Source organism: Chiloscyllium plagiosum, chromosome 9 (assembly GCF_004010195.1).
Source record: "Chiloscyllium plagiosum isolate BGI_BamShark_2017 chromosome 9, ASM401019v2, whole genome shotgun sequence".
Taxonomy (NCBI): Eukaryota; Metazoa; Chordata; class Chondrichthyes; order Orectolobiformes; family Hemiscylliidae; genus Chiloscyllium; species Chiloscyllium plagiosum.
The window spans coordinates 2,342,802-2,366,247 of NC_057718.1; the positions used below are offsets into that span (position 1 = coordinate 2,342,802).

The window sequence follows — 23,446 nt, forward strand, 5'->3', positions numbered from 1 at the left end:
GAGATTAAATCAATTACTCTCGAAACAGCATGGAACGTGATCAATCTAAATGACATCAGCCCCTTGTATTCAGGCTCAGAATTAACCTGTAAGAATCATAGAACCCCCTCCAGTACAGAAAGAGGTCATTCAGCCCATCATGCCTGCACTGACCCTCTGAACCGCATCCCACCCAGCCCCCTCCCCTTTCCCAAGGCTAATTCACCTGACCTGCACATTTTGGACTGGGTATAGCAATCAGAGCAAACCCACACAGACACGGGAAGAACGTGCAAACACCACACAGATAGCCCCCTTGAGACTGGAATCGAACCCAGGAGCCTGGTGCTGTGAGACAGCACTGCTAACCACTGAGCCACCGTGCCATCCTAAAGAGGGTGAGGTACGTTTCCCCAAACAACAGGGGCGAGATGGGAGGCATCATACTTGCAACCAAACTGATTCAGCTGTCACGGGAACATAGCAACAGGGGTAGGACATTCAGCCCCTGAATCCTGCTCTACTGGCAGCACGGTGGATCTGTGTTAGCATTGCTACCTCACAGCACCAGGGACCCAGGCTCAATTCCAGCCTCAGGTGACTGTCTGTGTGGGGTTTACACATTCTCCCCGTGTCTGTGTGGATTTCCTCCGGGTGCTCCGGTTTCCTCCCACAGTCCAAAGATGTGCAGGTCAGGTGAATTGGCCATGCTAAATTGTCCATAGTGTTCAGGGATATGTAGGTTAGGTGTATTAGTCAGGGGTTAAATGGAGGGAAATGGGTCTGAGTGGGTTACCCTTTGGAGGGTCAGTATGGACTTGTTGGGCCACACTGTAGGGATTCTGTTCAATGAGGTCATGGCTAATTTGTGGCCTAACTCCATATCCCTGCCTTTGTTCCACATCCTTTAATACCTTTATTACCAAAAGATTATCTCTCTCAGATTTCAAAATTAGCAACTGATCCAGCATCCCTTGCCCTCTGTGGAAGGGAGTTCCAAACCTCTCCCACCCTTTGTGTGTAAAAGTACTTCCTGACATCTTTCCTGAACATTCCAGCCCTAATTCTCAGACTATGCTCTTAGGTCTAGAATCGGTAACCAGTGGAAATGGTTTATCTTTATGTACCCTGTCTTTTCCTGCTAATATCTTGACAACTTTTATAGGTACGCCATCGAGAGCATTCTGTCTGGATCTGTCACTACCTGGTATGGCAACTGTACCATTCAAGATCGGAGACGGTTACAGAGAGTGGTGAACTCGGCCCAGACAATCACAAAGGCCAACCTCCCATCTATAGAATCCATCTACCAGGCCCTTTGTCAAGAAAAGACCGTCAGCATTCTCAAAGATCCATCCCATCCTGACAATGTTTTTCTACAAACTCTACCATTGGGGAGAAGGTACAGAAGCCTGAACACACACACCAGCCGGTTTCAAAACAGTTTCTACCCTCCTGTTATTAGAATACTGAATGGACTCACAAACTCTTAACACTCGCCTGTACCTGTGTTTTTGTTTTTGCCGCTGTTTACCTATTATTTACTATCTATGCGATTTAACTCTGTGATCTGCCTGTGCTGCTCACAAGACAAAGCTTTTCACTGTGTCTCGGGACACGTGACAATAAATTCAGTTCAATATCAGCCCTTACCTTCCAAATTCTAGTGAAAATAGGTCTAACTTGTCCAATTTCTCCTCATAACCCCTGAAGTGCAGGTCTCATTCTTGTAAACCTACAGTGTACTCCCTCCAAGGCCAATCTTTCCTTCCAAAGGTGTGGTGCACATATCTGCTCATGGTGCTCCAAGTGGGGTCTACCCAGGGTTTTGCATAGTTACAGTGTAACTTCTGCATCCTTGTACTCCAGACCTTGAGATATAAAGATCTGCATTCCATTAGCCTTCTTGATTATTTTCTGCGCCTGATTGTGACATTTTAAAGATCCACACACCTGAATCCCCAAGTCTATTTGGAAACACACTCTATAGAATTTCATGCCATCTAGGAAGTCCCCTGATCTCTCCTTTATCACTCCAAAATGGATAACCTCACACTTACTGACATTGAACTCCATCTGTCACAGTTATGCCCATTCCCTGAGTCTATCAATATCCATTTGTCATTTTATGGTATCATTTATGCTGCTGCCTAATTTTGCGTCATCAGCGAATTTGGATAATTGACTTTCCATGCCAGCATCCAAGTCATTAGTAAACAACGTGAAGACATTGGTGAGACCACATTTGGAGTACTGCGTGCAATTCTGGCCGCCCTGTTTTATGAAAGATGTTATTAAATTGGAAAGGGTGCAAAAAAGATTTCTGAAGATGTTGCTGGGAATTCAGGGTTTGAGCTACAGGGAAGAGCTGAATAAGCTGAGACTATTTTCCCCGAAGCATCGGAGATTGAGAGATGACCTTGTAGGGGTTTTTAAAAACATAAAAGGCATAGATAGGGTGAATAGCCAAGGTCTTTTCCCCAGGGGATGGGAGTCCAGAACTAGAGGCCGTAGGTTTAGGGTGAGAGGGGAATGATATAAAAGGAACATAAGGGGCAACGTTTTCACACAGAGGGTGGTACGGGTATGGAATGAGGCTGCCAGAGGAAATGGTAGAGATGGGTACAATTACAACATTTAATAGACATTTGGACAGGTACATAAATTGGAAAGATTTAGAGGGATATGGTCAAGCACAGACAAATGGGAATGGCTTGGTTTAGGAAACCAGGTTGGCATGGACGAGATGGGCTGAAAGGCCTGTTTCCATCCTATATGACTCTATTAGGGAGAAACATTTGGTGTCTGAGATTAATGTCGAGGGAATTACTGGGCCAAGGGGCAGTGATTGTCACGGAGACAATACTGAATCCAAGCAGAACAATATTTGTATTCATTCACAGCACTTGGGTGTCGCTGGCTGGGCCCAGCATTTATTGCCCCGTCCCTAGTTGCCCCTTGAGAAGGTGGGGGTGAGCTGCCTTCTTGAACCACTACAGTCCATGTTCTGTGAGTTGACCCACAATGCCCTTAGGGAGGGAATTCCAGGAGTTTGACCCAGCAGCATGTGAAGGAACAGCGACATATTTCCGGGTCAGGATGGTGAGTGGCTTGGTGGGAACTTGCAGGAGATTGTGTTCCCATGTATCTGCTGCCCTTGTCCTTCCAGGTGGAAGTGGTCATGGGTTTGGAGCTGTCTAAGGATCTTTGGTGAATTTCTGCAGCGCAGCTTGTCGGTAGTACACTGCAGCTACTGAGCGTCGGTGGGGCTGGGGGGCGGGGGGGATGGAGGCAGTAGATGTTTGTGAGTGTTGTGCTAATCAATTATAGGAAGGATGTGTAAGCTTTGGAAAGGGCTCAGAGGAGATTTATCAGGATGTTGCCTGGTATGGAGGGAAGATCTTATGAGGAAAGGCTGAGGAACATATGGCTGTTTTCATTGGAGAGAAGAAGGTTGAGAGGTGACTTAATCGAGACGTATAAGATAATCAGAGGGTTAGGTAGGGTGGACAGTGACAGTCCTTTTCCTCAGATGGTGATGGCTAGCACAAGGGGCATAGCTTTCAATTGAAACCATTGCTGATTGTCATAACACCCAATGGGGATGGAAACTGGGCTGGCCTACATGTGACTCCAGACCTGCAGCTCTCTGGTTTACTCTGAAGCGTCATCTGGGCAACTGGGATGAGCAATAAATGCTGGCCCAGCCAGCCACACCCTCATCCTGTGAGTGAATTTTTTAAAAAAACCCTCTGGTCCTAGACTCTCCCATGAGGGGAAACATCCTCTCAGCCTTGACACTGTCATGCTCCTTAGGAATCCTATGGGTCTCAATGAGATCACCTGTCATTCTCCTAAACACCAGTGAATGGAGTTCCAACCTGTTTAATCTTTGCTCATAAGACAATCTCTCCATCCTAGAGATCATCCCAGTGAAACTTCTCTGACCTGCCTCCAATGAAATGACATCATTCACTTAAATTTGGCACCAAAACTGCTCACAGTACTCCACATGTGGTCTCCCCAGCACCTTGTTGCATGCTTTTGAAAGTCAAGGAGCAATGATTAGATTCTGTCTTGTGATCATTGTTGGGAATGTATGTGGTACAAAGGTTATTTGTTGCTTTTCATCCCAAATCTGGACATTGAACAAATCTTACTGCACTTGGATTTGGGCTGGCTCTTTTTAAATTCATTCCCAGGATAAGGGCAACGTTGGCTTGGCCATCACTAATTGCCTGTCACACAGTTTAGAGTAAATTACATTGCTGTGGGTCTGGAGTTACATGTAAGTCAGGCCAGATAAGGATCGCAGTTTCTCCAAAGGACATCAATGAACCAGGTGAAGTTCATTCTGAAAATTGACAATGGTTTGGTGATCATCATTAGACTCCTAACTCCAAATTTTTATTGATTCCAAATTCCACCATCTGCCAGGGTGGGATTTGAATCCCAGTCCCTAGAACATTGCCTGGTTCTCCGGATAATATCACTAGGGCCACCACCTCTCCACTTCAGTATCTGAGGAATTATGGATGGTGCTGAACATCGAGAAACACAGGAGAAAATCACACAACACCAGGTTAGAGTCCAACAGGTTTATTTGGAAGAACTAGCTTTCAGAGCGCTGCTCCTTCATCAGGTGGTTGTGGAGTATATTATAGTGGAGTATATATAAGTTCTTATTATCCACAACCATCTGTTGGACTATAACCTGGTGTTGTGTGATTTTTAACTTTGTCCACCCCAGTCCAACGCCGGCTCCTCCACATCAGGAAAAAAGGAACGTGCATTGGCCATTCAGCCCCTCAGACTGGTCTACTTCAGTGTAAAGTCTACACCGTCTCAAATGGCCATGGGGGCTGCTTTCTCATTAGACAGGTACGGTTTGGTACTGGTTTAACGCGAGGGTCACCATGCCTCCAATCAACTGCACTAACTGACCCCCGCCAGTCTGTCTACCATTTAACTAGATCATGGTTAGTTTGATAAACCTCAATGTCATCTTTCTACATTATAAGCCCACCACTTAACTCCCCTGGACCCAAGAATCTGAAAAGGTCTGGGGCAAGGGGTTAATTTGAGTTTCTTTTTCTGAGGGGGTTGTGTTGTGCAGGGAATGGTTGATTTGTCACTCTCACATCCTTCCCACTGACCAGGTTGTGGTTCTGACTGAGTTGGCTCCGGGGGTGGTGAGTGGAGAGCAGGAAGGGGAAGGGGCAAGGCTTGGGTCTGCTGAGGGTTAATGCCCCAAAACCCAACCTTCCATCCAGTGGCCAATCAGTGTTCAGCTTGCTTGTGATCCAATGAGGTGGTGGAGAAGTGATGTAATGAGAGAGGCTGGAGTTGAGCAGTTGATTCCGACATGACAGAATCCTCTTCTGCTCTTTGACAGGTTCCGGGCTGTGGTAAGTACAGACAGAACAAAGCAAGCATCAAGGACTTGGAACACATCACTCGATCTTCAGTCAAGTGTGACCAGCCTCTGCCACTGCAGTAATGACAATTATCTGAAATCTGAATATGTATTTATATTTGATAATAACTGGATTATTTTCTTTTATTTAAAATTAATTTAATACGGGTTTCTCTGCTTTGGGCAGTGAAAATTGATTTTTGCATTGTTGAATATTTATGGTTGAGATTTTTTTAGTCAATAATTCGGGAGAGGCGTTGATCAAGTAAAATGCTTTTAAAAGAAAATCAGAGACATGATCCATTGAGATTTTATGTTCAATATGCAGGATTGGAATGAATTCTGGAAGGTTAATTATATTGTGTGTTGGGAATACGCAGGGGCGGAAGACAAGATTGTGGCATATTTCAATAATTAATGTCTGCTCTCAGAGGAGATTCCGAGCTTAATATTTCTTTTAAAAAAGATGTGGTTTAATTTTTGTTGAAGGATAATGAGTCAGTGAATTAGGCAAATAAGAACAGTCTAGGTATCTGTGTGTCTATGTCTAGCTGTGTACGTGTCTGTCTGTATGTGTCTGTGTATCTGTGTGTGTGTCTATATGCCTGTGTAAATTGTGCATATGTATTCGCCTTTGTTTGTGTGTCTGTCTGTTGTCTAAGCTGTGTGTGTGTATGTCTAGTATGTGTGTGTGTCTAGTGTGTGTGTGTGTCTAGTGTGTGTGTGTGGCTAGTGTGTGTGTGTGGCTAGTGTGTGTATTGTCTATTTGTGACCTACAATGAGGACAATTTCTACAATGTAATCTTAATCTCCTGCTCTGACTCCTGCAAATCCTCATGCTGCCTGAGCCAGCCATCCTGTGACATCTCGTTTAACTGTGCGCTGGTGCCTGAGCTCTGAGACAGTCAGGCTCCAGTGTGTGAGTATCCCGATGGGATATTGTCACACTCAGTGATTCCTCACCGTGCTGAACTGGGCTGGTGTGCTTCACTGGGACTGAAGCACAAGGTTTGGTTCTGATATTACACCTCCTTGGTTATGGTCACAGGAACAGTGTCTGAAAGGTGACCTATGGACAGCACTGCAGACAGCGTAACATCAGAGACAGGGTGTTGTCAATTGACACAAATCGATTAACTGAAAGCTTCTTCCAAGCTCCAGCCTCTCCTTTGTGAACCAAGCTAATTATCAATTTTTAATTCCCTAAACTCATCATTTTCCAATTTTCTCTCAGATTATATCTCCTTTCGTTGTAATTGTTAACCGTCTGCTCAGGAGCGTTACTGTCATAGACTGCAGGATTATTCATGACTTAATACTGTGTCCCCCATCAAACACTCCAGGACAGGGACAGCTCAGGGTTAGGTACAGAGTAAAGCTCCCTCTACACTGTTCTCCATCAAACACTCCCAGAACAGGGACAGCACAGGGTTAGATACAGAGTAAAGCTCCCTCTACACTTTTCTCCATCAAACACTCCCAGAACAGGGACAGCACGGGGTTAGATACAGAGTAAAGCTCCCTCTACACTGTCACCCCATCAAACATTCCCAGAAGAGGGACAGCACGGGGTCAGATACAGAGTAAATCTCCCTCTACACTGTCCTCCATCAAACACTTCCAGGACAGGGACAGCACAGGGTTAGATACAGAGTAAAGCTCCCTCTACACTGTCCCCCCATCAAACACTCCCAGGACAGGGACAGCACAGAGTCAGATACAGAGTAAAGCTCTCTCCACACTGTCCCCCATCAAACACTCCCAGGACAGGGACAGCACGGGGTTAGATAGAGAGTAAAGCTCTCTCTACACTGTCCCCCATCAAACACTCCCAGGACAGGAACAACACAGGTTTAAATACAGAGTAAAGCTCCCTCTGCACTGTCCCCCCATCAAACATTCCCAGAACAGGGACAGCAGGGGGTCAGATACAGAGTAAAGCTCCCTCTACACTGTCCCCCATCAAACACTCCCAGGACAGGAACAACACAGGTTTAAATACAGAGTAAAGCTCCCCCTACATTGTCCCCATCAAACACTCCCCTGGACAGGGACAGCACGGGGTTAGATACAGAGTAAAGCTCCCTCTGCACTGTCCCCCTATCAAACATTCCCAGGACAGGGACAGCACGGGGTCAGATACAGAGTAAATCTCCCTCTACACTGTCCCCCATCAAACACTTCCAGGACAGTGACTGCACGGGGTCAGATACAGAGTAAATCTCCCTCTGCACTGTCCCCCATCAAACACTCCCAGGACAGGGACAGCATGTGGTCAGATACAGAGTAAATCTCCCTCTACACTGTCCCCCATCAAACACTTCCAGGTCAGGGACAGCACAGGGTTAGATAGAGAGTAAAGCTCCTTCTACACTGTCCCCATCGAACACTCCCAGGACAGGGACAGCATGGGGTTAGATATAGAGCAAAGCTCCCTCTACACTGTCCCCCCATCAAACACTCCCAGGACAGGGACAGCACGGGGTCAGATACAGAGTAAATCTCCCTCTACACTGTCCCCCATCAAACACTCCCAGGACAAGGACAGCATGGGGTCAGATACAGAGTAAATCTCTCTCTACATTGTCCCCATCAAACACTCCCAGGGCAGGGACAGCACTGGTTTAGATACAGAGTAAAGCTGGATAGGCGGTGGAAAGGAGTGATCCACTGCCTGAGCCCAGTCGATGCGGACTCAGGGACAACTTCCTGACTGTGTTTCAGTTTGGGGATGTGGGTGTTGCTAGTTGGCCACTTACGATACTGCCTGCCCTAATCACCCTTGATGATGATCTGCCCTCTTGAACCTCTGTCGTACATTGAAGCAGTTTATTACAACTCAGGGGCTTTCTGCACCATTTCAGAGCCAGTCACATGGCTGTAGGTGACTCCGAGGACAGGGACAGCACGGGGTCAGATACAGAGTAAAGTTCCCACTGCACTGTGACCATCAAATATGCCCAGGGCAACAAGGGGTTAGGCACAGAGAAAAGCTTCCTCTCTGCTGTCCCTTTAAATATTACCATATCTGCTGGATTAAATATAGCATTGATTGCAATGCACTTGCTCCATCTCTGAATTTGCCCATTCCCATCAGTCTGACAGTAACTTTAACACCATTTCACCATCTGTAAAACCTGATGGTGGACCGGTGACTTTCAGAAATTTTCTCGTACTTATTGGTCATGATATTTTGTTCAGTTTAAAACCAGGGCTGGGTTTTAGGTGTTTATCCTTCGGTTCTCTTTCCAGTGGTGAGCAGTTTAGTGATTGCAATCAGAAACATCTACACTGGAGGTGAAAGGTAGGAACTGATGTCACCCTCACTGTCATAATCCAGCTGCCTCCTTTAACGTGGCTGTGTACTCATTCCCAAACAGTGCCAGAGAGCACAGAAATGATCCAGTCAGTTTGAATATATTTGGGGCGATGGGGTTTAGATGAAATGTATCCTGTGGAGATTGTCAGTGCAGAGGATACTGAGGAGCTGACCAACCTGTAACTGAATGGAAGTGTTATTGCAGTGGATTTGCTGTTTTGTGAAGGATTTTCAATATTTCCCAACTTTGTGTCAAGGGATTTTATTCCAAGGTTATATCGTTGCTGGATCTTTTATCACTTTATCTCTACAGTGGGAATACTGAGAGAGGACAGAACGTAATGAGATTAGAAAGCTGGATAGGCGGTGGAAAGGAGTGATCCACTGCCTGAGCCCAGTCAATGCGGACTCAGGGACAACTTCCTGACTGTGTTTCAGTTTGGAGATGTGGGTGTTGCTAGTTGGCCACTTACGATACTGCCTGCCCTAATCACCCTTGATGATGATCTGCCCTCTTGAACCTCTGTCGTACATTGAAGCAGTTTATTACAACTCAGGGGCTTTCTGCACCATTTCAGAGCCAGTCACATGGCTGTAGGTGTGGAGTCCCGTGTAGGCTAGACCAAGTACAGATGACCCCCATTCAGAGATGGTGGTGAACCAGATGGGTTTCTAAATGACAATCTGGTGTTGTCATGGTCACCATAACTGCGGCTAGGTTTGACAATCTGCGTTTTGAATATAAAGTCCCAATTGCCCTGCTGTCATCTCCATACCATGGCTGGGTACCATCACCAGGGTGTTACCATTCACACATTGCTCTTGTGGTTTTATGTCACAGCTACACATCACAGTTCTCTAATCTGGGAATTTGGAGGTTCCTAGGCTGAAGGAAGCTGGTAGATCCCTCCTCCATATAGGCAACCCCCTCCCACCTTTGGTAATTTGTCAATCACGGTGAGTGACTTGGAGGCAGCTTACAGGGGCTGGTGTTCCCATGTATCTGCTGCCCTTGTCCTTCAGGATGGGAGTGGTCATGGGGTTTGGAAGGTGCTGTGTACAAATACAGTCAGTTAGTGGGGAAAGGAGGTCAAATCCTGGTGCCATCTTTCCCTGCATATTCCTGTCTTTGCCTTCATTGGACATTTTGGCAATTTGAACACGGCTGTTTCTAGTGTGCTTGAATTGGTTGTAGCTGTTCAACTTGGTAAGACTGCACACCGAGAGCAGAGTGCACCTTGTCTTACTCGGGGGGTGGGGGGGGGGGGGTAGGTTGTAGTGGTATCTGCTGGTGTCAGGGAGCTGACATTCCCATCTGAAGCTCACTGACAGTGTGTAGATCAGGGAGCGATAGGGGGTGGGGAGCGGACACTCAACATCAGCAAGACCAATGATAAAGGTTGGGGCATCGAGACTTGAGACCTTCCACCAACATCAACAACCTCAATCCGGAGTTCCTCAACAGCTTCAGCCCCTTAGCTCCACAATCACCAGCAGCACATTCACTGAAGCTAAGATCAGGATTTCCCATTGTCCCGGGCTAACTGCAAAACTGAAGCAAAAGTACCAAGCTCTGCCTGACCCAGGGCTGGGTCCTCACCACCTCCCTAACAGCAGTGAAGTAGCTGAACAGATTGCCCCTGCACTGCCTCAGATAAAGATCAGGCTCAGAGAGCAGGATGCTGAGGATGGAAGGACATTGGGAGCAGGGGGTTCCCCAGCACCTTCCCCCAGTGGGTCAGTGGTGGAGCCATGTGACTGAATCCCCATAGTCAGGACCCATGTTGAGCTCACTGCAACAGTTCGCCCAAGGTGTTTCATTCAACGTGGTCTTAGAAGGAGACCTCAAGCCGACCAGCATTGGAGTCAATGTGTCCTGGCAGCTGCCTGAGTGATGGCAGAAGAGGAGTCAGCAAGGAAGCAGCAAAGAGAGCCCACACAAAATCACAGCAATCAGCCTCAGGTCGGCTGAGGAAGGGGAGTGGGCAAAAAAGTGGCAGGTGGAATATAATGGGCCAAAATGTGAGGATGTCCACTTTGGCAGGAAGAATAGAAAATTGGAACATTATTTAAAAGGAGAGAGACTGTAGAACACTGAGGTATAGAGGGATCTATGTGTAGTGGTACATAGATTACAAGATGTGACAATGCAGGTACGCCTGGTGATTAGGAAAACCATGGGAACATTGGCATGTGGTGTGAGAGAGCGGTAGAGAGCTCCTGCAATAACTACATAGGGCATCATTGAGGCCACACCCAGAGCATTGTGAGTTAGTTTGGTCTCCTCCCATCAAGATGTGTAAGGTGGCACTGGGGTCAGTTCAGGGAAGATTCCCTCAGCCGACTCCTGAGCTGTAGTTCAGGTTTGTTTATGGGGAAAGGTTGAGCAGATTGGGCCTGAGTACAGAAGTTTAGAAAAATGAAAGCTAATCTTCCTGAAACCTCCAGGCTTTAGCCCAAATGCTTCCTGCTGAATGTGGGAGCAGTGATTGAGCATATTGATCGCAGAGGGAATGACACATTAATCACTGCCAGACTCTGTTGAGCTCAGTCTCCATACTCTGTAGCAGCAATATCTCTCTGCATGGCTATCAAGAAATTCGATACACTCTTCCGTGACCCAGTGAAGCCAATTCTGACTCAACAATTCTGTCAATTGCAGATGAAATCCAAAGGATTCAGGGATAGTCAAGGCTGCCCAACCCACTCAGAAACCTATCTCCTTCAGATTAATGCTACTTTCAAAATATTACAATCACTGTTTCCTACCCTACCTCCTCGCTTCAATCAATGCCCCAACGCATCACCTGGCTGCACACAAATCCAAAGACCCCCAATCTCCTCCTCACCAATTCGTCTGCTGCAAATGAATCTGTCCAGAAAGCTATCGGTCAGAGAGCTCCAGTCCCTTCGAGATATAAACCTATCTTCACTTTGAGATATCTTGTGTTATGTTGCACTATTACCGGACAGACTTCAAACAAACCTAACCACTGGAGACTGGACATCCATGGCACACTGTGGGCCTTCAGGAACAGCAGCAGAATCGGCAAGCTCTTTTTGTTTTGATTCACTAGTGGGTGCTGCTGGCTGGCCCTTGAGAAAGTGGTTGTAATCTATGTGCTACTGAGACAGCCCATGTTCCAACACAACAGGACCGGGATAGTATCCAGCCTCGGGCTGAAAAGTGGCAACGAACATTCATGCCACACAAACTCCAGGCAATGACTATTTTCAATAACAGACAATCTAATTGCCCCTTGACATTCAATAGTGTTACCATCACTGAGTCCTCTACGATCAACATACAGAGGGTTACCATTGACCAAAAGCCCAACTGGATTAGCCAAATTAACACAGTAGCGATAAGAGCAAGTCAGGGTGGTTAATACTGCAGTGAATTACTCCCCTCCGGACTCCCCTAAGCCTGCCCACCATCTACAAGGCACAAGTCTGGAGTGTGATAGAATACTCCCCACTTGTCTGGAGGGGTGCAACCCACCAACATTTAAGAAGTTTGATACCATCCAGGACAAAGCAGCCACTTGATTGGCACCACATCCACAAACATCCCCTCCCTCCACCACCGATGCTCAGTGACAGCAGTGTGTACTATTTACAAGATGCACTGCAGAAATTCACCAAAGATCATCAGACTGCACCTTCCAAACCCATGAGCATTTCCATCTAGAAGGACAAGGGCAGCTGATACATGGGAACCCCTGCAAGTTCGCTCCAAGCCACTCCCCATCCTGACCTAGATATACATCACCATTCCTTCAGTGTCACTGGGTCAGAATCCTGGAATTCCCTCCCTAAGGGCATTGTGGGTCAACCCACAGCACATGGACTGTAGCGGTTCAAGAAGGCAGCTCACCCTCACCTTCTCAAGGGGCAACTAGGGACAAGCAATAAATGCTGGGCCCAGCCAGTGATGCCCATGTCCTATGAATGAACAGAAACACTCCACAATAAACCCCAAGACCCACAGCACTCTCCCCAACCTGCTACAGGTGGTCATATCAAGCATTGGCCTCTGCCCACTAACATGGCAAAAGGAAACTGACTGGGAGCAGCCCCTATGCCATACTTGCGATAACGGATTATTAACAGACCATTGTGTGTGGAGGCAGTCACAGACCACAGGACAGCTTTGAAAAAAAGAGAAGCCAGATCTCATGAAATATTTACGCTGGTTCTGCCTCAGGTTCAAGGTAAAAACAATGACTGCAGATGCTGGAAACCAGATTCTGGATCAGTGGTGCTGGAAGAGCACAGCAATTCAGGCAGTGAAATCGACGTTTCGGGCAAAAGCCCTTCACCAGGAACCTGCCTCAGGTTCAGCACTTTCCTGAGAGATGAGAATGGCCACCTGGTGGCAGCACAGAGTCAAGGAACCCAGCATCACCCAACACTGAAACAATAGAGTGTGATAGCAGACTGCAGGAACAATGAATAGAACATCCTACTGCCGCAAACACTGACATTTCTATTCATTCACAGGACGTGGGTGTTACTGGCTGGGCCCAGCATTTATTGCCTGTCCATAGTTGCCCCTTGAGAATGTGAGGGTGAGCCGCCTTCTTGAACCGCTACAGTCCATGTGCTGTGGGTTAATCGACAATGCCCTTAGGGATTGCAGGATTTTGACCCAGTGACACTGAAGGAACGGCGATATATGTCCAAGTCAGGATGAGGAGGGGCTTGGTGGGTAACTTGCAGGAGGTGGTGTTCCTCTGTGTCTCCTGCCCTTGTTCTTCTAGATGGAAGTGGCTGTGGGTTTGGAAGGTGCTGTCTGAGGATCTTTGGTGAATTTCTGCAGAGCATCATGTAGATAGTACACACTGCTGCTACTGAGCATCAGTGATGAAGGGAGTGGATGTGGTGCCAATCAAGCAGTTGGATGGTGTGAAGCTTTTTGAGTGTTGTTGGAGCTGCACCCAACTAGGCAAGTGGGGAAAATTCCATCATACTCCTGACTTGTGCCTGAGAGATGGTGGACAGGATTTGAGCAGTCAGGAGGGGAGTTAGTCACCACAGTATTCCTATGGGGGAATCCAGTTGAGTTTCTGCACACTGTATCCCCAGGACGTTGATATCAGGGGATTCAGTGATGGTAGCATCATTGAATGTCAAAGGGAACTGATTAAATTGTCTCTTATTAGTGATGGTCATTGCCTGGCATTTGTGTATTGCAAAAAGTTACTTGTTACTTTTCAGCCCAAGCCTGGATATTGTACAGATCTTGTTAGATTTAGACATGGACTGCTTCAGTATCTGAGGAGTTGCGAATAGTGCTGAACATTATGCAATCAACAATGACCATCCCCACTTCTGACCTTATGGTGGAAGGAAGACTATTGATGAAGCACTGAAGATGGTTAGGCCTAGGACACTCCCCTGAGGAACTCCCTTCATCATGTGAAGGAGCAGCGCTCTGAAGGCTTGTGATTTCAAATAAACCTGTTGGGACCATAACCTGGGGTCATGTGATTTTGGGTTTTGTCCACCCCAGTCCAACACCGGCCCCTCCGCATCTGAGGAACTCCTGCAGCGATGTCCTAGAGCTGAGATGACTGACCTCTAGCAACCTCCTATGTGACAGATATGACTCCAACCAGCTGAGGGTTTACCCCCACCCCCCTCCAATTCCCATTGATTCCAGTTTTGTTAAGGCCCCTTGATGCCACACTTGGTTGAATGCAGCCTTGATGGCAAGGGCTGTTACTCTCACCTCTGGAATTCAGCTCTTGTGCCCATAGAACCCCGACAGTGTGAATGTAGGCCATTCGGCCAATCAAGGCCACGCTGTCCCACCCACACCCGCCACCCTACACTATAACTCTGCACATTATGGGTAATTTAGCATGTTCAATTCACCTAATCTGCACATCTTTGGACTTTGGGAGTAAACAGGAGCACCCAGAGGAAATACACACAGACACGGGGAGAATGTGCAAACTCCGCACAATTACTCACCCAAGGCTGGAATCGAACCCGGGTCCCTGGTGCTGTGAGGCAGCAGCACTAGCCATTGAGCCACCGTGCTGCCATGTTTGAAGCAAGGCTGTAATGAGGTCAGGAGCTGAGTGGCCCCAGTGGAATCCAAACTGGGCGTCACTGAGCAGGTTATTGCTGAGCAGGTGCTGCTTGATAGCCCTGTTACTGACACCCTCCAACACTTTACCGATGATTGAGAGTAAACTGATGGGGCGGTAACTGACTGGGTTGAATTTTAAGTACAGGACATACCTGGTCAATTTTCCACATTGTCGGGTAGATGCCAGTGGTGTAACTGTACTGGAACAGCTTGGCTCGGGGACCTGCAAGTTCTGGAGCACAAGCCTTCAGGACTATTGCCAGAATATTGTCAGGGTCCGAGCCTTTGCATTATCCAGTGTCTCTGACTGTTTCTTGATATCACAAGGAATGAATCGACGTGGCTGGAGACTGGTATCTGTAATGCTGGGGACCACTGGAGGAGGCTTTTAGTGACAATGATTGTTACATCCCATAATCATAAATACTGGCTGTAATAACAGGGTCTGGACCATTGCCTTGTTCCAAACAAAAACTGCAATATCCCATAACTTGGAACATTATAAGGACAGCATCTGGAATACCCATGATTCCACATTCTAGTAACTGGCTCTGTACTATCCCATTGTGCCAAACACTGACTGCAGTAGCCCCTGTATTATACACAGCAGCTAAACTCTCTGTACATTACCACATCATCAGTCAGAGGTAACATACAGAGAATACTGGAGAAACTCAGCAAGTCTGGCAACCACTGTGCAGAGAAATCAGAATTAAGGCTCCCGGTCCACTGTGATTCATCTTTGATTCGATCCTCTCGGGACGACCGGTGAAGGGCAATATAACAGAGTGTCTTCCTCCCTCTGCACAAATGCTGCCAGACCTGCTGAGTTCTTTCAGCACTTTCTGTTTCATTTCAGATTTCCAGCATCTGCTGTACTTTGCTTTAGAGACTGTCAATCCAATTCTGTAGGAAACTGCCAGGATTTTTCTGATTCCGTTGCTGCGTTATGTGCTCTCGCCTCCAGGTGAAATGTTGGGGTTTGCGTGTCTGCTGCTCCTGTTTCAGGATATTGAGGCTCTACTCATTTTTTGCTTTTTTTTTTGCAGGTGTTTATTCTGAACCTCGGTCTTCCATTCTGTATTTCTGGGTCAGCACGGCAGCAATTCATCCAGTTACCATGTCACTGTCTGGTATGTTTCACCCTGTCCCCCGCAATGCCATTTCAACACACCAGCCTGCCACAGATTACCCCAGATAGTGAGAACGAGACCGAGACAGTGCAGGCGAGCTTATTAAAATGAGAAAGCAGACACATACGCAGCCATTTCACCCTCACAGTGACACAAGCCAGTCCTGAAAAGAAAAGAATGCTCCTTAATCCTCAAAAACATAATCATGAAATGTAACGTGTGTAGAGTCCAGTCTCATCTCTCCATGTGCATGAACAGGGTTTCTGACCACAACAGATATTTACCAATCAGCCTGTCCAAAGATGTTATTACACACTGCTGGAGCAGATCAGACAGAACCTCCATCCTCCTGTTTCAGAGATTGAGACACTACCACTACAACACCACAGCCCCCTTTCAATAACAGTATTGGTCACAGTTATAATAATTATTTCAGTAACTGCCAAGTTCCGGTACATTGCTCTAAATCCAGATTTAAAAATAATTATTTTTCTTGAGACTCTGGTGTCCCTAACTGCCATAATCTGAGTGTCTCACTTGGCCCTTTCAGAGTCACCCCATTGTAATGGGTCTGGAGTCACGTGTAGGCCAGTGCAGGTAAGGGTGGAAGATTTCCTTTCCTAAAGGGCATTATTGAACCAGATCGTTTGTTATGATAATTGACTATGATTTATAATCGCGCAGGGCAATTAGGGATTAACAATAAAAACAGGTCTAGCTAGCAATGTCCACATCCCACAGGTGAATTTTAAAAATATTATCCTCCGCTACTATCTCCCTATAAATGTCAACATGATTCTTTGGGGGTTTTGAGAAGATTTGTAGCTCAGGTTGAGGTTCTGGATGTAGGTTTGCTCGCTGAGCTGGAAGGTTCATTTCTAGACATTTCATCACCCTACTAGGTAACATCTTCAGTGGGCCTCAGGCAAAGCAGTATACATGATTCCTACTTTCTATTTATATGATTGGGTTTCTTTGTGTTGGTGATGTCATTTCCTGTTCTTTTTCTCAGGGGGTGGTAGATGGAGTCTAACTCGATGTGTTTGTTGATAGAGTTCCGGTTGGAATGCCTCTAGGAATTCTCATGCGTGTCTCTGTTTGGCTTGTCCTAAGATGGATGTGTTGTCCTAGTCGAAGTGGTGTCCTTCCTTATCCATATGTAAGGATACTAGTGAGAGAGCGGCACGGTGGGCGCTCTAATCTAATCTAATCTAATCAGAGCTTCATGTCGTTTTGTGGCGAGTTGGTGTTCATGTATCCTGGTGGCTAGTTTTCTGCCTGTTTGTCCAATGTCGTGTTTATCACAGTTCTTGCACGGTATTTTGCAAGAATAGAACAGGAAATGACATGCTTTGCCTGAGGACCACTGAAGATGTTACCTAGTAGGATGACAAAATGTCTGGAAATGAACCATCCAGCTCAGCAAGCAAACCTACATCCATGATTCTTTGGGACAGCATCCAAAAGATTACGCTGAATTGATGTGTTTCAGTGAGTGAGGGCTGAGGACATTGCTATCACACAATGTATTCTCATTGTTCTGTCTCTGTTCACTTCCAGCGTACAAACAGAAGATGAAAGAACTTCCTCTCTTTAACCTTCTCTGTTCCTGCTTCAACCCAGAGCCCCGAAATAAAACTCTCTATAAGTTTGAAGGTGAGTGATAGTGGAGTTGTCTCCGTGTTGTGAGGACAGGGCTTAGACAGCGATATCTGTAGTGACAGCTGAGCCACAGTGTTTAGACAGCGCCACCACTGGTGGGAGGGTGCCATGTCAGTGTGACATGTTTACATTGGAAAAGAACTGATTACATTTTTTATTTATTGTTTCTCGCGATGTGGGCATCACCAACTAGGTCAGCATTTGTTGCTCGTCTCTAATTCCTCTTGAACTGTGTGGCTTGCTAGGGCCATTTCAGAGGGCAGTGAAGGGTCAAACCACATTGCTGTAGGTATGGAGTCACGTGTAGGTCTGACCAAGGAAGCAAAGCAAGTTCTCTTCCCTAAGAGAGGACCAGATGTGTTTTTATGACAATTGATGATAATTGAGGAGAAAGTGAGGGCTGCAGATGCTGGAGATCAGAGCTGAAAATGTGTTGCTGGAAAAGCGCAGCAGGTCAGGCAGCATCCAAGGAACAGGAGAATCGACATGTCGGGCATAAGCCTGAAGAAGGGCTTATGCCCGAAACGTCGATTCTCCTGTTCCTTGGATGCTGCCTGAATTGATGATAATTGCCAATGTCATAATCACAGAGACTTCAAATCCAGATTTATTGATTGAATTGGAAATTCTGGCTGTGGTGGGATTTGATACCATGGCCCCTAATCAGGAGGCTGACCTCTGGATGTACTGTGGCCCAGTTGCCTCAATTTCCTGTTCGTCATCATGACAGAGACTTGGGCCAACACCTTCCAGCACATTGATCAAGGCCAGCTGGAGGGACAACGACCTACTAACGTACTCCTGACACTGAGTGACGGGCCACAGTAAATACAATGGGTTACAGCAAGATACTGCAGAGGGGAACAGACAGCTGAAGGCAGTGATACAACTGTAGGATGTTGGTGTGGAGTGCAGCAGCATATGGACTTAGCCTCTCTGGATCTGAGGAGGAAATCTGGGGTTACTGTTGGGATGGCGAGGGACCAGGTAACTGGGGTCTCCAGGTTACAAAAAGATTGCAGACGGGAACAACATATAATGAGGAAGATAAATGAATGTTAGCCTTTATCCTGATTTCCGGGATTCACAAAGAAAGAATTCATCTTGAAGTTGACGTTTGTCAGATCTGAGTCCGCTTGAGTATTTCACCTCATGAAGGAGAGATTGGTTTTTGGAGATTCTCCAGGATTACAGCAAGACAGGTACTCACATCATGGTTAAGGTCGGGGAATATAGAAAGAGAAATGGTTCCCTTTGCTGAGACCATCTGGAACTGAACCTATTCCTAAAATTAGAGACAGGTCATTCTGGAGCGATGTCACATTGAAGTGCCCACTTCTAGGTTGAGGTGCTAAGATTTATTTATTTATTTTTGGATAAAGAGATCAAGAGAAATGGAAGATATCCAACATGATCTCATTGAATGGTGGAACAGACTCGATGGGCTGAATAGCTTCCTCTAGTTCCGGTGTAACAGACTCAAGGAGGGGGCTGAATGGTCTCCTGCTGTTCCTGTTTAACATACCAGAGGGGCAGAATGGCACCCTGCTGCTCTATTCCTGATGAAGGGCTTTTGCCCGAAACATCGATTTTCCTGCTCCTCGGATGCTGCCTGACCTGCTGTGCTTTTCCAGCACCACTCTAATCCAGACTTTGGTTTCCAGCATTTGCAGTCCTTGTTTTTACCCTGCTGTTCTTGTTTAACATACCAGAGGGGCAGAATGGCCTCCTGCTGTTCTTGTTAAACATACCTGAGGGGTGGAATGGCCTCCTGCTGTTCCTGTGTAATAGACTCAAGGTGGAGATTGCATGGCCTCCTGCTGTTCCTGTGAAACAGACCTGAGGGGCTGAATGGCCTCCTGCTGTTCCTGTGTAACAGACTCAAGGAGGGGGCTGAATGGCCTTCTGCTGTTCTTGTTTAACATACCAGAGGGGCAGAATGGCCTCCTGCTGTTCTTGTTAAACATACCTGGAAGGGTGGAATGGCCTCCTGCTGTTCCTGTGTAACATACCTGAGGGGCTGAATGGCCTCCTGCTGTTCCTGTGTAATAGAGTCAAGGAGGAGATTGAATGGCCTCCTGCTGTTCCTGTGTAATAGAGTCAAGGAGGAGATTGAATGGCCTCCTGCTGTTCCTGTGTAACAGACTCAAAGAGGGGACTAAATGGCTTCCTGCTGTTCCTTCAATAGACTTGAGGGGCTAAATGGACCCCTGCTGTTCCTGTGAAACAGACCTGAGGGACTGAATGGCCTCCTGCTGTTCTTGTTTAACATACCAGAGGGGCAGAATCACCTCCTGCTGTTCTTGTTAAACATACCTGAAGGGTGGAATGGCCTCCTGCTGTTCCTGTGTAATAGACCTGAGGGGTTGAATGGCCTCCTGCTATTCCTGTGTAACATACCTGAGGGGCTGAATGGCCTCCTGCTATTCCTGTGTAACATACCTGAGGGGCTGAATAGCCTGCTGCTGTTCCAGTGAAACAGACTCAAAGAGGGGACTAAAATGGTTTCCTGCTGTTCCTTTATAATAGACTTGAGGGGCTGAATAGCCCCCTGCTGTTCCTGTGAAACAGACCTGAGGGACTGAATGGCCTCCTGCTGTTCCTGTGAAACAGACCTGAGGGGCTGAATGGCCTCCTGCGGTTCCTATGTAACATACCTGAGGGGCTGAATGGCCTCCTGCTGTTCCTGTGAAACAGACCTGAGGGACTGAATGCCCTCCTGCTGTTCCTATGTAACAGACCTGAAGGACTGAATGGCCTTCTGCTGTTGCATGTAACAGACCTGAGGGGCTGAATGGCCTCCTGCTGTTGCATGTAACAGACCTGAGGGGCTGAATGGCCTCCTGCTGTTCCATGTAACATACCTGAGGGGCTGAATGGCCTCCTGCTGTTCCATGTAACAGACCTGAGGGGCTGAATGGCCTCCTGCTGTTCCATGTAACATACCTGAGGGGCTGAATGCCCTCCTGCTGTTCCTGTGAAACAGACCTGAGGGACTGAATGCCCTCCTGCTGTTCCTATGTAACAGACCTGAAGGACTGAATGGCCTCCTGCTGTTCCTGTGTAATAGACCTGAGGGACTGAATGGCCTCCTGCTGTTCCTGTGAAACAGACCTGAGGGGCTGAATGGCCTCCTGCTGTTCCATGTAACAGACCTGAGGGGCTGAATGGCCTCCTGCTGTTGCATGTAACAGACCTGAGGGGCTGAATGGCCTCCTGCTGTTCCATGTAACATACCTGAGGGGCTGAATGCCCTCCTGCTGTTCCATGTAACAGACCTGAGGGGCTGAATGGCCTCCTGCTGTTCCATGTAACAGACCTGAGGGGCTGAATGCCCTCCTGCTGTTCCATGTAACAGGCTGATTTGCTTTTCTTTCAGATCCCGTTGACCTGAACTGGTGCTTCATATCTGACATGGAGGTGAAGGAGCTGAACAAGAGAGCGTCGGGCCTGTCGTTCGAAGTCATCCTGAAACCACCGTCATTTGAGGGAGTCCCAGAATTCCACACTGCCTTGCCAAAGAAACGGGATCCTTCCCTTGAGGAGATCCAGAAAAAACTTGAGGCTGCTGAAGAGAGACGGAAGGTACAGTCCATAGAAATCCCAGATCACCGAGGGGAGTTTCTCAGGGAATATCCGCACACCGAGGGGAGTCTCTCAGGGAATATCTGCACACCGAGGGGAGATTGTCATGAAATATCTGGACACCAAGGGGAATCTGTCAGGACATTGTAGGTGGTGGCATGGTGGCTCAGTGGTTAGCACTACTGCCTCACAGCACCAGGGTCCCAGGTTCGATTCCAGCCTCAGGTGACTGCCTGCGTGGAGTTTGCACATTCTCCCTGTGTCTGCGTGGGTTTCCTCCCACAGTCCAAAGATGTGCAGGTCAGCTGGATTGGCCATGCTAAATTTCCCCATAGTCAGTTAGTCAGATGGAAATGGGTCTGGGTGGGTTACTCGTCGGCGGGTCGGTGAGGACTGGTTGGGCCGAAGGGCCTGTTTCCACACTGTAGGGGAATCTAAACAAAAAAAAAATGGACTCTGGGTGAGTCTCTCAGGGAATATCTGGACAGCGAGGGGAGATTCTCAGGGAAAAGACGGACTCTGGGGGGAGTCTCTTAGGAGGATGTATGGACTCTGTTGTTCCGACGTTTTTTTTGACTGTAGTTTTTTTTGGTTTAGTGTCAGGAAGCGGAGTTACTGAAGCACCTGGCAGAAAAGAGGGAACACGAGCGAGATGTGATCCAGAAAGCTATCGAGGAGAACAACAACTTCATCAAGATGGCGAAGGAGAAACTGGAGCTGCGGAACGAGATCCAGAAGGAAAACCGTGAAGCCCACCTGGCGGCCATGCTGGATCGGCTGCAGGAGAAGGTGAGACGTTCCCGTCCCATCGACTGGACTGAGCCCAGGGGGAGGGATGGGTTCAACCGAATACATCTGAGGCCCGCCACCGACTGACTGAGCCCAGGGGGAGGGATGGGTTCAACCGAATACATCTGAGGCCCGCGGGGTTGGGAATGGCCTGGGGCCATGAGGGGAGTGTGTAGACTATTATGTAGGCTGTTACATCAGAAGGTTTCAGTGCAGTAGGCCATTCAGCCCCATTGATCCTGCTCTGCCATGGCTAATCTGATGACCCTCTAACAAACAATAAACTGCAGATGTTGAAAGTCAGAAACAAAAACAGATGTTATTAGGAAAACTCAGCAGGTCTGGCAGCATCTGTGGTAAGAAAGCAGAACATTTGGAGTCCTCAGAACTTCGCTGCATTTTTCTAGCAGTTTCTGCTAAGTCTCAATTCTACATTCCTGCTTTATCCCCAGACTTCAATTCCCTTTCTGATTAAAAATCCATCTTCCTCAGTCTTGAGTATACTTTCTCACCCAGCCATGACAGTCCTCTGTGGTAAAGAATTCCACAGACTCACAACCCTCTCTGAGAGAAGACATTCCTCCTCACCTCTGTCTTGAATATGTGAGCCCTTAGGCTGAGACTATGTTCTCTGGGCCTAGTCCCTCCCATAAGGGGTAACTATCTCTCTGCTTTGACCCTATCAAGTCCCCTCAAAATCTTGTGTGTGTCAATAAGGTCGCCTCTCATTTTTCTATATTCTAATGAGTACAGGCCTAATCAATGTAATTTGACCTCACAAGACAGTCCCTCCATACCGAATATCAGCCCAGGGATCCTGCTCCAGACAGCATCCAATGCCATGACACCTTTCCTCAGATAAGGAACCAAAACTCTTCCCAATATTCCAGTTGTGGTCAGACCAGTGCTATTTCTATTTCTTATTTTCTATTTCCTTTGAAATTTGCCTTCCCTATTACCCACGGAATTTTGCTTTTTGTGGTTCATGGACAAAGACTCCCAAATCTCTCTGTTCGGAAGCTTTCTGCAGTCTTTCAATAATATTCAGCTCCTCTGTCTTTCTGCCAAAGGGAATGGCCTCACATTTCTTTAAGTTATATTCCATCTGCCAAGTTTTTGTCCACTCATTTCCTGTGTCAATATCCCGGTGCAAACTCTGCCTCATTACTTAGCTTCCCACCCTATTGTTGTGTTATTCACAAACTTGACGACAGTACATTCATCCAGGTCATTATTATATATTGTAAATAATTCTGGCCCCACAATGATTCCTGTGACACTCCAACAGCTGCAGGTTTCCATCCTGAAAATGCCCTCTTTATCCTCACTATTAGCCTTCTATTAGTTAGCCAATCCTCTGTCCATACTATGTGGGACCATTACTGTGGGATGCGAGGGTTCTGCTGGGATGTGTAAACTCTGGATCATGTTGAATATTGAAGGTTATCACTGGTTAGTGAATG

General features: G+C 47.1%; 2 protein-coding genes across 4 annotated transcripts in view; both read left to right on the top strand.

The window, feature by feature from the left end:
• Positions 1-6,107, top strand: part of LOC122552544 (zinc-binding protein A33-like) — a 35,459-nt gene extending 29,352 nt beyond the window's left edge. For 2 of the 3 annotated variants that reach the window (XM_043695234.1, XM_043695231.1), the window contains exon 7: positions 1,145-1,621. In XM_043695234.1, the coding sequence (XP_043551169.1) occupies positions 1,145-1,236 (92 nt within the window). In that variant the 3' untranslated portion in view covers positions 1,237-1,621. Of the gene's footprint in view, positions 1-1,144; positions 1,622-1,755; positions 1,761-6,094 lie in introns of those variants that run through there. The other variant, XR_006312413.1, reaches the window with a different exon arrangement.
• Positions 5,393-22,070, top strand: stmn4l (stathmin-like 4, like). Its single transcript, XM_043696740.1, has 5 exons — positions 5,393-5,475; positions 15,864-15,947; positions 17,508-17,603; positions 20,989-21,194; positions 21,792-22,070. Exons 2-5 carry the CDS (start codon positions 15,935-15,937, stop codon positions 22,068-22,070), a joined length of 594 nt encoding a protein of 197 aa, XP_043552675.1. The 5' UTR covers positions 5,393-5,475; positions 15,864-15,934.
• Positions 22,071-23,446: the final 1,376 nt, after the last annotated feature.

Bases quoted from the DNA above. Each gene is read 5' to 3' on its own strand.
- stmn4l (XM_043696740.1), top strand. The intron at 17,604-20,988 runs GTGAGTGATAGT...CTTTTCTTTCAG, and splicing joins AACTCTCTATAAGTTTGAAG to ATCCCGTTGACCTGAACTGG. The intron at 21,195-21,791 runs GTACAGTCCATA...TTTTTGGTTTAG, and splicing joins CTGCTGAAGAGAGACGGAAG to TGTCAGGAAGCGGAGTTACT.